Below are 14728 nucleotides of genomic sequence, written 5' to 3'. Positions count from 1 at the left end.
TTTGTAGTTCTACAATTACTGACTGTAGTCCATCTGTTTCTCTGCATGCTTTGTTAGCCCCCTTTCATGCTGTTCTTCAATGGTCAGGACTCTCCCAGCAGCGCTGCTGTGTCTGATCCACTCATACCAGCACAACACACACTAACACAACACCACCATGTTCAGTGTCACTGCAGTACTGAGAATGACCCACCACCTAAATAATACCTGCTCTGTGGTGGTCCTGGGAGAGTTCTGACCATTAAAGAACAGCATGAAAGGGGGCTAACAAAGCATGCAGAGAAACAGATGGACTACAGTCAGTAATTGTAGAACTACAAAGTGCTTCTATATCGTAAGTGGAGCTGATTAAATGGACAGTGAGTGTAGAAACAAGGAGGTGGTCATAATGTTATGGCTGATCGGTGTACATATACTGTCAAAATTAATTCTGCACACACTACTGTAAATCCATTACGAATCCATGATTCAGCTTCACTCTGCACCGACACCTAAAGCAATACCTCCATCTACTGGATGAACTCTGCATGTTGCACCTCATGTCCATTGGTTGTCCCGAACGTCAGTCAAGTGCCTCTTCCGCCGAAAATTCGCGGGAAAATTGAGGGCTGAACGGCTGTTCGATTCGCTTTTACGAGTCGAATCTTGTTCTGATTCCATGTATTACGAATCGATTCTAAAGAATCATTTTCTTGATTCCTAAAACAAAACACACAAAACCCTGTGCAAGCATCGGCATTTTAGAATATACTAGAATAATATATACATATGTTAATAATACATAATACATGCACTTTTACGATGGTAAGAATTAAAGTGTTTTTTGACTTAATCATTACAGTCAGATGTTTTTCAGGGAAATAATGGGTCAGTTCGTCTTAATAAATATAACTTTTACTGACAGCCATGACATGGCTTTTCTACATATAAATTTTAATTGCTAAATTTTTATTTATTCTGCTTTTTTATTATTATTTTATTTATGCATTTTCTCCCTTTTCCTCCTGAATTTAGCGCGTCCAATTGCCCCATTGCGTCATGCTTCCTCTCCACCAATGCCAATTCCTGCTCTGATTGAGGAGAACGAAGCTAACCCACGCCCCCTCCGACACGTGGGCAGCATGCCGTATGCATCTTATTATCTACATTTTGACGAGTGCAGTCCAGCTCAGCGTTGTGTATGGAGAGACACACCCTGAGAGCACTCTTTTCTCATCTCTGTGCAGGCGCCATCAATCAGCCAGCAGAGGTCGTAATTGCACCAGTCATGAGAGAGAGACCCCATCCGGCTTAGTCCCGCCCATATCTGAACAACAGGCCGATCGTTGTTCATGTGGCCACTCAGCCCAGCCGGCAGGCAGAGCTGAGATTCGATACGATGTATTCGAGATCCCAGCTCTGGTTCCAGCGTGTGTTTTTACCGCTGTGCCTCCTGAGCGGCCTATTTATTCTGCTTTTTAATAAAATCCTATAAATTGGATTTGGCAGTATGGTCAAAATCATCTTGTGGTAAATTATATTTTTATAATAAGATAGTGTAAATCACAACACAAATCAAGTGGTAGAAATGTTTGCTTGGACATTAAACATAAAAAATGAACACAAGAAGATAATCTGGTTTTGAAATAGAAAGTTAAGAGTCGACTCAGGGATTGAGAGAGAGAGAGGAGGTGGCAGACTAGGCTGTGTTCTTTTAAAATGCTGTTTGAATCAAATCTCTCTAGTTTGCCACCTCCTCTCTCTCTCTCTCTCTCTCTCTCTCTCTCTCTCTCAATCCCTGAGTCGACTCTTAACTTTTGAAGCCTCGAGTCTGCGATCTGATTCTTCTTGGAACCGACTCTTAGAACCGGCACTCCAGCTGTTAGAGATGGTTAGTTTCATGTTTGCTACCGCGTTTTCTAGGTGAATACAATAGAAAAGTATTTAATTATTGAAAGCTATACACGATCACTTCCAGCAGAGACATTATGAGGACGTTAGAAGAGGTTCAGGCCACGCTTCAAATCGCGAAGCTGAAGGAGGAAGATTTGCACCATGTAACTCATTGTATGTCATTCAGTGATGGTGTTTCCTCTGGAGATTACTGTCTCATGGAACTGGACGATACACTCTGTAAACACATCGAAGCGGGCAAAAGGTGATCACACTTCTGTTTGACACTAATAACCATAACAGAGTGAACAATAGTTATTAAGCTTCAGTAGATATAGGAAGGCCATGCTGATCACTGATTCCTTTTAAGTAAATTATGTAATTATTTTGGAACTGAAGACAGTAGTTGTAGTTATGAAAGTGGATTTTTTTTCCACCCCCAGTTTTGATTGTTATAACACTGTAGATCAGGGGTGTCAAACTCATTTTCACCGAGGGCCACATCTGCATTATGGTGGTCCTCAAAGGGCCGATTTGAGGGTCAATTTATTGTTGACTTAAATTTGTTGTTTTTCTTGGAGGCTAAATTCTGTGTTTGGTGTCAAAATGCCAAATTTACAAACTTGTATTCACTTTCATTAAATTCCCTCCTTCTGCTTAAATTTTCTCTTCTTGTACATTTTGGGATTATTTGTAAATATTTCTCAACATCATCTAGTGGAGGGATGACGTCACTTTGCAGGTCACAAAATCGGCATGCATTGTGAGAGATGCAGTTAATGTACGATTTTACAGTGTATTTTAAGACAATTGTCTTGCCCTCTCGGAGTTCCCCTCCCCCTTTCTCAGCTAGACAGACAGACAGACAGCTCCCTCCAAAATACAGTTACGTTGGTTTTATTTGCTTCCCATCTGTACACTGTGTGCATCAGAATGGAGTAAAACTACAAAATACAAACAATAAAAACAATAAAAAACTTAATACAGTACATGCATATTGCTGTAGTTGAGTGTTACATCTAGTACAATATGAAATGTAACCAAACGTAAAATAGCACTAACGAGTTAGCATTTTGTGTAAAAATACTAATTGCTATAGTAACGGTAATAACCGTATTTATTTATGGAATTATGTTAAATTCATAACTGAAATGCTGTAACATACTCGCTAAACATTTCCAAAAACTGAGAACATAAATGTCTACTACTTACAGACAATGCTTCTGTATTGGATTGCAAGAGAATTAACTTTTATTTATTATTGTTTATGCTACTGACTTTACCCCGAGTTCTTTTGCCGCTAAAACGTAAAAGTGACATGGCGTCTTAGCAAAGTCAAAGTTAGTTACCATTGACATAACTACGATGTCAACGGGTGCCGCGGTTGGTTCCAGTAGTTACAGAGACGCACTTATAATTTAATGGGACACCTGCGTCTTTAAGGAGTCCCATTAAATTATAAGTGCGTCTCTGTAACTACTGGAACCATCACAACAATCATATGTCTTTTAAGCTCTCGCGGGCCTTGAGTTTGACACCCCTGCGATAGATGATCTGGGGTCTTACTTGTCGCACATTGTGCTTAACTGGACTGCAGACAGGCCAGTCTAGCAACTGCACTCTCTTACTATAAAGCCGTACAGTAATAGTAGGTGCAGAGTGTGGATTGGCATTGTCTTGCAAAAACTGGCACATCACCGAGAAAGGGCATCTAGATGGTAATCAGTTAAGTGGTTAATCAATATCGTCCCAATTTTAAACTTTTCACATATCTAACACAAAACCTGGTGGTGCTCACGTGTCACAGCAGTCTATCATGCTAGCCCTGCACTCCTGCTTAAAATGCAGCATAAAACATATAGATTCTTTGTACATGAATTGCAGAATAAAAATGTATTTTGTTTCATTATTTAAAATGTTTCTGTACCCTGTTGTCATATGCAGGAAAAAAAAGCATTTTATTGTACTGTATACATATATATAAAAAATAATGGCATTCAATTTGCCAGCCAAAATGAAAGTATTTTCTTGGTTGTGCCTCCTAACACGTGTTTTTGGATAAAAGCAAGCATTTCTTTAAATTTCAGAATAAATTAAAAGGCAAAATAAAGTAGAAAAAAACATTGTATGTTATACACAAAAACATATAATCACTGACCTGGTGCTGATTGTTGTTTGTTTGTTTTCATCAGCCTAACAATCAGGGGTGACAAAGATGAGCATGCAGTTCTGTGTAGTGAAGACAAGACATACGACTTGAAAATGGCGGATACATCCAATTTGTTGCTGTTTATGCCTGATTGTAAGACTCCAGAGCAGCTGTCTGACAACTCATCTCACCCCCAGCTCATTCATGCACAGGTATTCTTTAGAAATCTTGTACAAGGAGTTGCCAGTACACAGGACAGACATGGTTAATATAGTACATTTACAGTGTATCACAAAAGTGAGTACACCCCTCACATTTCTGCAAATATTTTATCATATCTTTTCATGGGACAACACTATAGAAATAAAACTTGGATATAACTTAGAGTAGTCAGTGTACAACTTGTATAGCAGTGTAGATTTACTGTCTTCTGAAAATAACTCAACACACAGCCATTAATGTCTAAATGGCTGGCAACATAAGTGAGTACACCCCACAGTGAACATGTCCAAATTGTGCCCAAAGTGTCAATATTTTGTGTGACCACCATTATTATCCAGCACTGCCTTAACCCTCCTGGGCATGGAATTCACCAGAGCTGCACAGGTTGCTACTGGAATCCTCTTCCACTCCTCCATGATGACATCACGGAGCTGGTGGATGTTAGACACCTTGAACTCCTCCACCTTCCACTTGAGGATGCCCCACAGGTGCTCAATTGGGTTTAGTCCATCACCTTTACCTTCAGCTTCCTCAGCAAGGCAGTTGTCATCTTGGAGGTTGTGTTTGGGGTCGTTATCCTGTTGGAAAACTGCCATGAGGCCCAGTTTTCGAAGGGAGGGGATCATGCTCTGTTTCAGGATGTCACAGTACATGTTGGAATTCATGTTTCCCTCAATGAACTGCAGCTCCCCAGTGCCAGCAACACTCATGCAGCCCAAGACCATGATGCTACCACCACCATGCTTGACTGTAGGCAAGATACAGTTGTCTTGGTACTTCTCACCAGGGCGCCGCCACACATGCTGGACACCATCTGAGCCAAACAAGTTTATCTTGGTCTCGTCAGACCACAGGGCATTCCAGTAATCCATGTTCTTGGACTGCTTGTCTTCAGCAAACTGTTTGCGGGCTTTCTTGTGCGTCAGCTTCCTTCTGGGATGACGACCATGCAGACCGAGTTGATGCAGTGTGCGGCGTATGGTCTGAGCACTGACAGGCTGACCTCCCACGTCTTCAACCTCTGCAGCAATGCTGGCAGCACTCATGTGTCTATTTTTTAAAGCCAACCTCTGGATATGACGCCGAACACGTGGACTCAACTTCTTAGGTCGACCCTGGCGAAGCCTGTTCCGAGTGGAACCTGTCCTGGAAAACCGCTGTATGACCTTGGCCACCATGCTGTAGCTCAGTTTCAGGGTGTTAGCAATCTTCTTATAGCCCAGGCCATCTTTGTGGAGAGCAACAATTCTATTTCTCACATCCTCAGAGAGTTCTTTGCCATGAGGTGCCATGTTGAATATCCAGTGGCCAGTATGAGAGAATTGTACCCAAAACACCAAATTTAACAGCCCTGCTCCCCATTTACACCTGGGACCTTGACACATGACACCAGGGAGGGACAACGACATAAGTGTACTCACTTATGTTGCCAGCTATTTAGACATTAATGGCTGTGTGTTGAGTTATTTTCAGAAGACAGTAAATCTACACTGCTATACAAGCTGTACACTGACTACTCTAAGTTATATCCAAGTTTCATGTCTATAGTGTTGTCCCATGAAAAGATATAATGAAATATTTGCAGAAATGTGAGGGGTGTACTCACATGCATACTTTCCATATTCAGTTACATAATTGCTAGACAGGGGCCGTTGTAGCCTAGTGGTTAAGGTTAAGGTTACTGGACTAGTTATCAGAAGGTAGCCGGTTCAAGCCTTGTCACTGCCAGGTTGTCACTGTTGGGCCACTGAGCAGGGCACTTATACCTTAATTGCTTTGACCGTATACTGTCACAATACTGTAAGTCACTTTGGATAAAAGTGTATGCTAAATGCCACGATTGTAATAGTAATGATCTCCTAACTCCCTGTTATTAATAAAATTTGACTACAGCTCATGATTTCTCTGTGCACATTCACCGATCAGCCACAACATTAAAACCACCTTCTTGTTTCTACACTCACTGTCCATTTTATCAGCTCCACTTACCATATAGAAGCACTTTATAGTTCTACAATTACTGACTGTAGTCCATCTGTTTCTCTGCATACTTTGTTAGCCCCCTTTCTTCAATGGTCAGGACCACCACAGAGCAGGTATTATTTGGGTGGTGGATCATTCTCAGCTTTGCAGTGACACTGACATGGTGGTGGTGTGTTAGTGTGAGTTGTGCTGGTATGAGTGGATCAGACACAGCAATGCTGATGGAGTTTTTAAACACCTCGCCGTCACTGCTGGACTGAGAATAGTCCACCAACCAAAAATATATCCAGCCAACAGCACCCCGTGGGTAGCATCCTGTGACCACTGATGAAGGTCTAGAAGATGACCAACTCAAACAGCAGCATAAGATGAGCGATCGTCTCTGACTTGACATCTACAAGGTGGACCAACTAGGTAGGAGTGTCTAATAGAGTGGACAGTGAGTGGACACGGCATTTTACAACTCCAGTAGCGCTGCTGTTTCTGATCCACTCATACCAGCACAACACACACTAACACACCACCACCATGTCAGTGTCACTGCAGTGCTGAGAATGATCCACCACCTAAATAATACCTGATTTGTGGTGGTCCTGTTGGGGTCCTGACCATTGAAGAACAGGGTGAAAGCAGCTAAAAAAGTATGTAGAGAAACAGATGGACTACAGTCAGTAATTGTAGAACTACAAAGTGCTCCTATATGGTAAGTGGAGCTGATAGAATTGACAGTGAGTGTAGAAACAAGGAGGTGGTTTTAATGTTATGGCTGATCAGTGTATACTAAGGCTAGATTGACTTCACCCATTACAAAGTTCATGGGACAAAACTCACTGCATCAAGTAGATATTCTGATGAGCCAAAACATTAAGACCACCCCTTAAAAAGGTGCATGGCAATGCTTATTTCATCTTGGTCTGACATTTAAAATGTTAGGCTGAGGGTAGTTACTCATAGTTAAATGCAGCATGACTGTAAGGTTTATGTGTCATTTTTTTATTTACCATAGTCATTTAAGTTATCATAGCTTTCATGTAAGCTCATACCAAAATGATTGTTCTTTTTTGACCTAGCTTATCAACAAGGTGTTTCTGCTAACAGAAGCTGCTGCTTACCGATTTCTTTGCTGCATGTGCATTGTGTTGCTTTTACATGATGTGTACCCGTGTTCCTACTAAAAGAAGTCTGTTAGGTGTATAAACACACACCCAACTGTCACTTTATTAGGAATATCTTTACCTTTACACCATTGGTATAATAGTTTCTGCTTTCAGATCTGGGGTTATGCCAACAGTTACTGGGAGCTGAAAGGCCAGCGGCCGAAGTTAAAGAAACTCAAGAAGCTGCTGATGGAGAACTCATATACTGGCCCACCTATTGGCATACAGGAGGAGTCTTCAGCACAAAAGGTGTGGCATCAACACACACAGCTGCTTTTAATCCAGCCATGCATGTTACATCTGTCACTCTCAGGCACAGTTTTACCACAGGAAACCTTTTAGGAATTATTTATCAACCACACTGAGATGGAATTTTAAAATATATGCTTCCTAACTACACATTGGATAGCATTAAAATGTTCACACGAACATAGCAAAATGTAAAAAGTTGACAGGGAAACCGGAACACTGAAAACACTTAAGTGAAAGTGTGTGCTGATTGAAAAAAAAAAAAAAGCACAAATGCTTTTGGGCAGTATATGAAAAATATTAAATGTGCTCAGTTTAAGTCCATATAAAACTGGAAATGGTTTGAGAATTACTGTGGAAGGGCGTCTTTCGATAAAATGTTATGAGTAGGGATGTAACGATACACTCTACCCACGATGCGATACGATTCACGAGACTGGGTTCACGATACGATTTTTTCCCGATTCTTTTTTTTAAACAAAATGAAACTGAAGACAAATTATGACAGTTTCCTTTTATTATTTCTCTTTTTAAAAAATAAAATAAAATACTGTATTTGTGCTTATCTTTTATTTATCTAAATAATGAATGCCCTTTTATTTCTGAGGTAGGCACAAACTACAGTATGCCAAATAATGCTTATTGTGTAAAAAAAACTGAAATGAAATCCAAACAAATCCAACATTATATAAATAAATGAATAATTCAAATAAAGAAAGTATCCTCACATAAATACATTTGGCTGGAAAATCCCCTACCTGGCAAGTGCCGTCAACCAGGCGAGGTGAATAGCGCCAGTGCCCTCTGCTGTTTAAAGTGAATATCGATTCATCTTAAATGAATAACCGATTCGAATCGTGGCACATGTGTACCGATTTTTAACTGTCTTCTGGTGCGTCGTTACATCCCTAGTTATGAGTGTAAATGGTGGTTGTTTTTGCAGTTTACAATGAAGGATCTGCTTGAAAGAATCCAGGCAAGTGAAGAAGAAATCATGGCTTGTCTGCAGACTATTCATGCTTGTCTCATTGATGGTAAGTTAATGACTGTCCTTTTGCTAAACTAATAAATCCTCTTAGGAAACTAAAAAGTATTTTCTTTATTTTTTGAATTCACAAATGTTTAGTAGTTCTCTGTGGAAAACGTTGTAGAATTTCACTCTAGTACATTTATGATGTTCCTCAGGATTCTGGTGCATTTTGGATTTTGATTATGAGCTGAAGCTCCTGGGTCATGTGACTCAGCTTGTGGACTCGGAGTCCTGGTCTTTCAGCAAAGTGCCTCTTAAAGTGTGTCTGGAGGAACTCGCACCTCTAGAGCCCAAGTGAGTATAAATGTATAATAAGAGATTTTGTATGTTGGGATTTTAGAGAATTATCATTAGTAACAAACTGGTTTAACAATGTGTGATCGTAAACCGCTCAGGTGGCGCAGCGGTAAAGTACACTCTCGCACCAGAGTTGGGGTTTCGAATACATCGTATCGAATCTCAGCTCTGCCTTTCCAACTGGGCTGGGCGGCAGCATGAACAACGATTGGCTGTTGTTCAGGGTTAGAGGGTAAGAAAGTCGGATCACAGGTCCTCATAACTGGTGCGACTGCAGCCCCTGCTGGCTGACTGATGGTGCCTGCACAGGGCTGAGGAATAATGCTGATGCGGGTGTGGCCCTCCGTACACAGTGCCCGTCAAATGTATGAACTCGACTCGTGCAGGTGAAAAATGCAGTCTGTACTGACTGTACGTGCCGGAGGGGGCGCATGTCAGTTGAGAGGCGTCCTCAGTCAGCGGTAAAGGGTCGAATCAGTATAGAGGACACAATCAGGGTAATTGGACACGACTAGATTAGGGGAGAAAAATAAAACAATATGTGATTGTTTATGAGCAGTGACACTATTTAAAATAAAATATTGACATTCTTTCTGTATTAATATTTTTGTCTTTGTATGTTTACCCTTGCTTTATAACTCCAACTTCCTCTGTATTTCATGAGCAGCTTTAGATCTTTACTGTTAATGTGATTAGACACTTAAATTAGGTCAAGCACCTTCACTTGTATGGTTCATTATGCAAATCTTGCCAATTACCCATCACAATTAAACACATACTGAGTGCCCTAAATACCAAAGGGAAAGACAAAAAGTCTCCATAGCTGGAACAATGAAAGACATTTTTAACCTTGAAAAAACAGAAAAGCTTCTTAACTTCATTACAATCACTAAATTAGGAATACACATATAATATCAGAGACTACCTAATGGATACAAAGCATCCACGTAAATCTTTCCTGCCGTAAATGTAACTCACAAGAGTAAACACTGCACAGGTAGGTAGGTAGGTAGGTAGATAGAGTATGGTTCATTAATAAAGTCAGATTTGTGATGCACTAGGGCCTTGTAAAATCCACTTTATTTTCCCCAAGTAAAAATCTGATTCACGGGCGCCCAGGCGGCCCTGCGGGATATTCCACTTGCACACCAGCACCGAGTTTCTGAACTCCTCGGTTCGAAACTCAGTGTTCCCTCCGGTCGGCTGGGCGCCATCTAGCGGGAATGATTGGCAGTGCCTGCAGCAGATACTAATTGGCCACCGTATCTGCAGGGTGGGGGCCGGACTATGTGTGGGTGGGTGGGTCTCCATACGCTGTGTAAGGACCCTGATTGGCGGAAGAGACGCCTGTGCAGAATGCAGGGGCGAGAAGAGGAGGGCTGTACACGTGTCGGAAGAGGTGTGTACAGCGACGTGCTCTCCTCGGATGCAATCTGGTATCTCTGGTAGCAGCGGAAGACAAAATTGAGTGCGCTAAATCGGGAGGGAAAATGGGGAGAAAATGCATTTAAAAAATCTAATTCACATTTTAATGTATTTTTTATTTATTATTTCATAGATGTACAAACCTATAGTTATATTTTTCCTTTTTCAATCCAAACAACCTATCTGTACTAACAGCCACCATTCTGAGACGGCTTCTCGCAGACTTTGAAGAATGTTCTTTGCACAATATTGTAATTTGCACAAGTTTTACTTTATGTATTTGCTGCTCTAAAAACCCTACACTGCTAACTGCATATCAATGTTTTCTACCTCACCTACCATTTACTCAGTACCATGTACTGACCAACACTTGTCTCTAGTTTTGTCTCCCTTAATTACTTTGTAGATTAGAAATGTATTTATGTGTTTATTGTACTGTTGTTTATCTGCACTGTGTATATTGTATTGTCTTGCACTTTATGTTCTATGTTGCACCCTGGTCCTGGAGGAATGTTGTTTCGTTTTAACATGTACTTGTATACAGCTGAAATGACAATAAAGCCTCTCTTGAACTCTTGAGTATGTCTGTGGGAATTTGTGCCCAAACATCGTTTGTACGACTAGGCGCTGATGTTGGTCAGGAAAGCCTCGACTATAGTTCCAGTTTATTCCAAAGTTAATTAGTAGAGTTGAGGTCAGGACTCTTTGCAGATCACTGCAGTTCCTTTAAACCAGGATTTTCCTCATGTCGTTTCTGATCTTGCTTTGTGCACAAGGGCATGGTCGTCCTGGAACAGGAAAGGGCTGCAAACTGTTAACTGTTGCTGCAAAGTTGGAAGCATATAATTTCCTTTATTTAACTGATTCATTATGAATCATGATTCAAAATAATATAAACTAACCCCTGAACTAACTCTTGTTTACCTGTTGCAGAGAGATGATAGAGCACTGTCTCAGCTGCTATGGTAGAAGGTTTAATACTGAAGGTCAGTATGTCGATTGCTTTCCCATTTTGCTAACACATTACCATGGCACCAATGTTTTCATACCCTGGCCAACATGAACCATATTTCCTACCACACCTGTACACTAGTCTGAATCCTAAACATGTGAATTCTCCTTTTATTTACCCAGACGGTGAGGTGATGTATGCAATGGAAGAGGACATAGTGTGCAGAGCCATGGCTCAGATGCTGCTGCAGAACGCCGTCAAGTTCAACCTGTCCGAGTTTCAGGAGGTGTGGCAGCAGAGTGTGCCCGAGGGCATGAGTACCAGACTGGACCAGCTCAGTGTGAGTAAATCTCTGAATATGAACACACATTTGAAAAGGTTAAAGACGTTTGTAGCCTTACCTACGTTTATGGCATTTATGTACAAATATGCAATTATGGGTCGAAGGCCTTGCTCAGGGGCGCAACAGTGGCAACTTGGCAAGGGTGGGATTTAAACCGGCAACTTTTTTTAACTAGTCCAGTACCCTAACTGCTGCCACTGTGATCTATGCAAAATCCACTTGTCTTGGCTGCTTTGATCATTGATTTGTATTTACCTGCTCACTGTTAGGACTGATCACAGTGTGGTTTGTGTGTCTGCTGCTCAGGGTTTAGCTCTGGTAGACCGCAGCTCGAGGCCAGAGACCATATCACTGCTGCTGGTAGAGGACCTGCCTGAAGACACACTGGAGCGTTTTAACATGCTCTTCACGATGAGGGAGAAGTGGACCCAGGAGGACATAGAGCCCTATATAAAGTGAGTAGGGTCCAGAGTTATTATTTAATGGTTCACACTCCACAAATCTGTGGGTAAAGCATGTGTATGATGAGTATGCTTGGAATGTATGAATAGTATCTGTGCAAAATGCTCATCAAAATAAACAATAGAAAGAGAGAGACTTTTATTATTACTGTTATATAGGGGTGAGGTTTTTTTTAATAAGTGTGAAGTGAATGCATCTGTTATGCATCTGTCAGTCTGTGCATCTGATGCCGCCAAGTGCCACCACAGACTGTCCAGGAGCTCACTGATGCCCTGATCCAGATCTGGCAGGAAATTGTTACCATCCGCCGTCTCATCAGGAGCATGCCCAGGAGAGCCTACAGGCACATGGGGGCCGTAAACACTACTAAATCATATTATGAGTTGCTGTGATCTTTAAATCTAGGCCTCAATAGTAGAGATGGGACGATCGATCGGCTATGAATCGGTATCGGCCGATTTTTAATCAAAATATGCTATCGGCGATCGGCGATATTTCCTAAAAGTAGCCGATCCGATCGTGTGATATATAAAGATCACGTTAAGTTAACAGCTCAGTGGATTGATCCAGACTTTGAGCTACGAAGCACCAACCATCACATCACCATTCATCAACCATCGTACAGAAACCACAGTGAAAGCTCTTCATGAACTAAAATAACATCATTAACGTTGTGCATCATACATACGATGTAATTTTGCTGATTGTAATATTTACTTTAAAAAGATAATTCAACCCGGTCACATCTGAGTCGATTCTATCAGCACGTTATATAAACTCCTGGTTCACTTTGGTAAATCGTAAGTGGTTCTTACTTGTGATGTAGATGAGAACAGAAAACGTTACAGAGCCAATCAGAGGCAAAAGTTTATTCATTACCAAATTCGTTAGTTCAGGATCATCTGCTGAACTTTTAGCTCCTTAGACGGAACGAGTCTGACGGTCGGTTACAGATCTGTGGTAATAGCAGTTTAATGAAGCTTTTTAATGTAAGAGAGTCACACAAAATGTTCTGTAGTAGTTGGTGTTTATTTTAAACCACGACATTTAATTAATAACAGTAAACACGGAGAGATAACTGAGAAGAGAAACTTACGCTTCGCGAAAAATGACTCGTGAATCAATGAATCACTTATAGCGATACAGTGAACAAAGCGTCTCTTCTAAAGGCGCACACACACACACAAACGCGCGCGCGCTGCTCCGGTTTATCTTCACTGTGAGGCTCTTTTTAAGTTTATTTATTTTATTTACTGCTAACAACCCCCCCCCCCCCCGATCGCAATCGGCTATCGGCAGATGTCCCTGAAAGGAGATCGGAGATCGGAATCTGTGCCAAAAACCCCGATCGTCCCATCTCTACTCAATAGGTTGATGAATTTGGTTTCCATTGACCAAAATTACATCATTTTGTTCTCAATAATTTACACAGTTTATATCAGTAAATATATTCACCTTAAATATTTTGTTCATTAAGCTCTGATGTGTGATTTAAGTGTTCCCTTAATGTTTTTAAACAGGTTAGTATACGTGTGTAATGTCTTTAATTACACAGTTGCTCAAATGTAATGTTAAATTCTTGTTTTTCTAAAACAGAGATCTTTGTGGTGAGAAGCAAACAACTGGAGCTTTACTAACCAAACACGCTCGCTCGTCAATGCAGAATGGAGTTAAAGTCTATAATTCAAGAAGACCTGTAGCAACTTAAGTTTGTTTCACTTTTGTATGAGTAAGACAGAAAGTAAAAATTTTAAATGATTGTTCCTGTTTTTGTATGTACTGTAGTTTGTATTATTTGATAATAAAACAGTTTCCTCAAACAGTATTAGAGGTTAAGTACTTTATATTAAAAGCAAAATAGTATTTTTGAAAGGTCCATACAATAAATACACTGACATGGTGATGGTGTGTTAGTGTGTGTTGTGCTGGTATGAGTGGATCAGACACAGCAGCGCTGCTGGAGTTTTTAAATACCGTGTCCACTCACTGTCCACTCTATTAGACACTCCTACCTAGTTGGTCCACCTTGTAGATGTAATGTCAGAGACGATCGCTCATCTATTGCTGCTGTTTGAGTCGGTCATCTTGTAGACCTTCATCAGTGGTCACAGGACGCTGCCCACGGGGTGCTGTTGGCTGGATATGTTTGGTTGGTGGACTATTCTCAGTCCAGCAGTGACAGTGAGGTGTTCAAAAACTCCATTAGCGCTGCTGTGTCTGATCCACTCATACCAGCACAACACACACTAACACACCACCACCATGTCAGTGTCACTGCAGTACTGAGAATGATCCACCACCCAAATAATACCTGCTCTGTGGTGGTCCTGAGAGAGTCCTGACCATTAAAGAATGATGAAAGGGGGCTAACAAAGCATGCAGAGAAACAGATGGACTACAGTCAGTAATTGTAGAACTACAAAGTGCTTCTATATGGTAAGTGGAGCTGATAAAATGGACAATGTGTGTAGAAACAAGGAGGTGGTTTTAATGTTATGACTGATCGGTGTGTGTGTTCACATAAGATTAAGGCGGGATTTTAGCGGAACACAAAGCGCTGATTGGCTGATAAGAGAACAGCAAGGCT

General features: G+C 41.0%; 1 protein-coding gene across 2 annotated transcripts; it reads left to right on the top strand.

Annotated features, from left to right (window-relative positions):
* The first annotated feature begins 1845 nt into the window (after positions 1 to 1845).
* On the top strand, positions 1846 to 13961 carry dscc1 (DNA replication and sister chromatid cohesion 1). Of its 2 annotated transcripts, XM_062991783.1 has the most exons (10): positions 1846 to 1870; positions 1958 to 2137; positions 4065 to 4233; positions 7498 to 7632; positions 8576 to 8666; positions 8818 to 8956; positions 11318 to 11370; positions 11519 to 11676; positions 11986 to 12134; positions 13738 to 13961. In XM_062991783.1, exons 2-10 carry the CDS (start codon positions 1968 to 1970, stop codon positions 13847 to 13849), a joined length of 1176 nt encoding a protein of 391 aa, XP_062847853.1. In that variant the 5' UTR covers positions 1846 to 1870; positions 1958 to 1967; the 3' UTR covers positions 13850 to 13961. The 2 variants fall into 2 exon arrangements, with proteins under 2 accessions (XP_062847853.1, XP_062847852.1); XM_062991782.1 differs by having other exon boundaries at positions 1854 to 2137.
* Positions 13962 to 14728: the final 767 nt, after the last annotated feature.

Source organism: Trichomycterus rosablanca, chromosome 3 (genome assembly GCF_030014385.1).
Source record: "Trichomycterus rosablanca isolate fTriRos1 chromosome 3, fTriRos1.hap1, whole genome shotgun sequence".
Classification (NCBI taxonomy): domain Eukaryota; kingdom Metazoa; phylum Chordata; class Actinopteri; order Siluriformes; family Trichomycteridae; genus Trichomycterus; species Trichomycterus rosablanca.
This window is presented reverse-complemented; position numbering and strand designations above follow the sequence as displayed.

Coding starts and splice junctions, on each gene's coding strand:
- dscc1 (XM_062991783.1), top strand. CDS start 1,968: ATGAGGACGTTAGAAGAGGTTCAGGCCACGCTTCAAATCGCGAAGCTG. Junction 4,234..7,497: donor CCCAGCTCATTCATGCACAG/GTATTCTTTAGA, acceptor TTCTGCTTTCAG/ATCTGGGGTTATGCCAACAG. Junction 8,957..11,317: donor CTCGCACCTCTAGAGCCCAA/GTGAGTATAAAT, acceptor TACCTGTTGCAG/AGAGATGATAGAGCACTGTC.